Below are 1617 nucleotides of genomic sequence, written 5' to 3'. Positions count from 1 at the left end.
AAGATAACACAATTGGTGATTACTTTATAGGAGAAGGTGGTATTTTAAGAGATGCTTCAATAGGTGAGGAATTTCATCATAACCTTCCTACAATTAATCATTCTCTGAGAAGAAGAAAATACAATATATATAGTTCTTCTGATGAATCTAATCTTACTATGGATGATGAGCATAATAATACAATAACAACAAATAATTATAGTAATAATAATAATTCTTCAACTAGAAAGACTCATCGTTTATTTGTTAACACTTCCAATATTCAAGAAGATACTAATAATCATCATGAAAGTGGTGATGATGAATTATCTTCAAATAACAATAATTTACAATCTGTTCAATATTCAAGTTCAGATGAAGATGGAAGAAGAAAGAGAAGAGATGAGGAAGAAGATGCCACTCCAATACCAAGATTTAACGAAGATGAATCACACACAACAACACAAAGTAATAATACTAATCTCTTCCGTCGACAGAGTACAAGTAGTGGCAGTGGTGGAGAAGCTACAACAATAGGTGGAATAATCAATCCAACCACATCCGTACCATCACTACAAACAGTGAGTGGTGGTCTTGTCGGTGGTATAATGATGGGTGCTGCTACTACTACTGGTCATACTCATCATCATCATCCAAACAACTCGAATACTGCTGCGAACCTTCAAACAACAACAAGACAACAAAACAAGAAAAACAATTCAAAAAATATTCAACAAAATTCCTCAGAGTTAATTAACAGCAACTCAACTTGCCAATCCTCATCTTTACATTCATCCACGAGTGGACAAAAGATTGAATATTTATCTCCGAATCAATTGTTACAACAACAACATTATCAATCATCACCTCCACCTCATATTTCATCTTTTATCATGTCCACAAATATTAATGGTCAACAACATGCTGATTATAAAAGCAGTGGTAATGATCCAAATGATCCAATGACAAGGTATGATTCTGTGGCACCTGAATTAGGTGTTGGTTATGAAAGATGGAAAGCCATCAGAAATGCTTGGGTAACCGGAGCATTTGCATCAGATAAACAAACAATTATTAGAGATCCATCAAGTCAACCTTCGGATGTTGATTCAATTGTTGAACATTTAGTCAATCCTAAAAAACCTGCTTTTCAAAAACCTATTCCTCTAAATGATATGATTCAAATTTTACTTGAAATATGGGAATCAGATGGTCTTTTTGAATAGATTAATGTGAACAATATGTAATAACAATATCCACCTCTACCACAGCGTTACGCAAAACAAATTTTAATCAGCAAACACTTTTGTTAGATATCCAAGATAACTCTCCTATAGTAATTTCCTCTTCCTTCTTCCCTCTTCCGATTAAATCCATTTCTTCTCAGTCCCGACCCGACATGCATTCCACAATAAAATTGAAAAACTTGTAAAATCGAACAGAGATTTTCCACTCCTACCATAAATTATTAGATACTTGTACCTCAACAATAATAAGATCTTATTCTATTGTTGTCTGGAACTTTGTTAGAGTATTAAAAATAAACAATTTATTTAATTAAGGATTTATTTAAGGGTTGCAACTTTTGATATGTATATTATTATTTAATTCTAGATTTCAAATCTCTCCTATTTATTT

General features: G+C 32.4%; 1 protein-coding gene across 1 annotated transcript; it reads left to right on the top strand.

Annotated features, from left to right (window-relative positions):
- Nucleotides 1–2: 2 nt before the first annotated feature.
- Nucleotides 3–1406, top strand: NAEGRDRAFT_81909 (uncharacterized protein). Its single transcript, XM_002670280.1, has one exon. It carries the CDS (start codon nt 159–161, stop codon nt 1203–1205), a length of 1047 nt encoding a protein of 348 aa, XP_002670326.1. The 5' UTR covers nt 3–158; the 3' UTR covers nt 1206–1406.
- Nucleotides 1407–1617: the final 211 nt, after the last annotated feature.

This window comes from Naegleria gruberi (assembly GCF_000004985.1).
Source record: "Naegleria gruberi genomic scaffold NAEGRscaffold_73, whole genome shotgun sequence".
Lineage (NCBI taxonomy): Eukaryota > Heterolobosea > Eutetramitea > Acrasida > Naegleriidae > Naegleria > Naegleria gruberi.
This window is presented reverse-complemented; position numbering and strand designations above follow the sequence as displayed.

Bases quoted from the DNA above. Each gene is read 5' to 3' on its own strand.
- NAEGRDRAFT_81909 (XM_002670280.1), top strand. From the start codon at position 159: ATGGATGATGAGCATAATAATACAATAACAACAAATAATTATAGTAAT.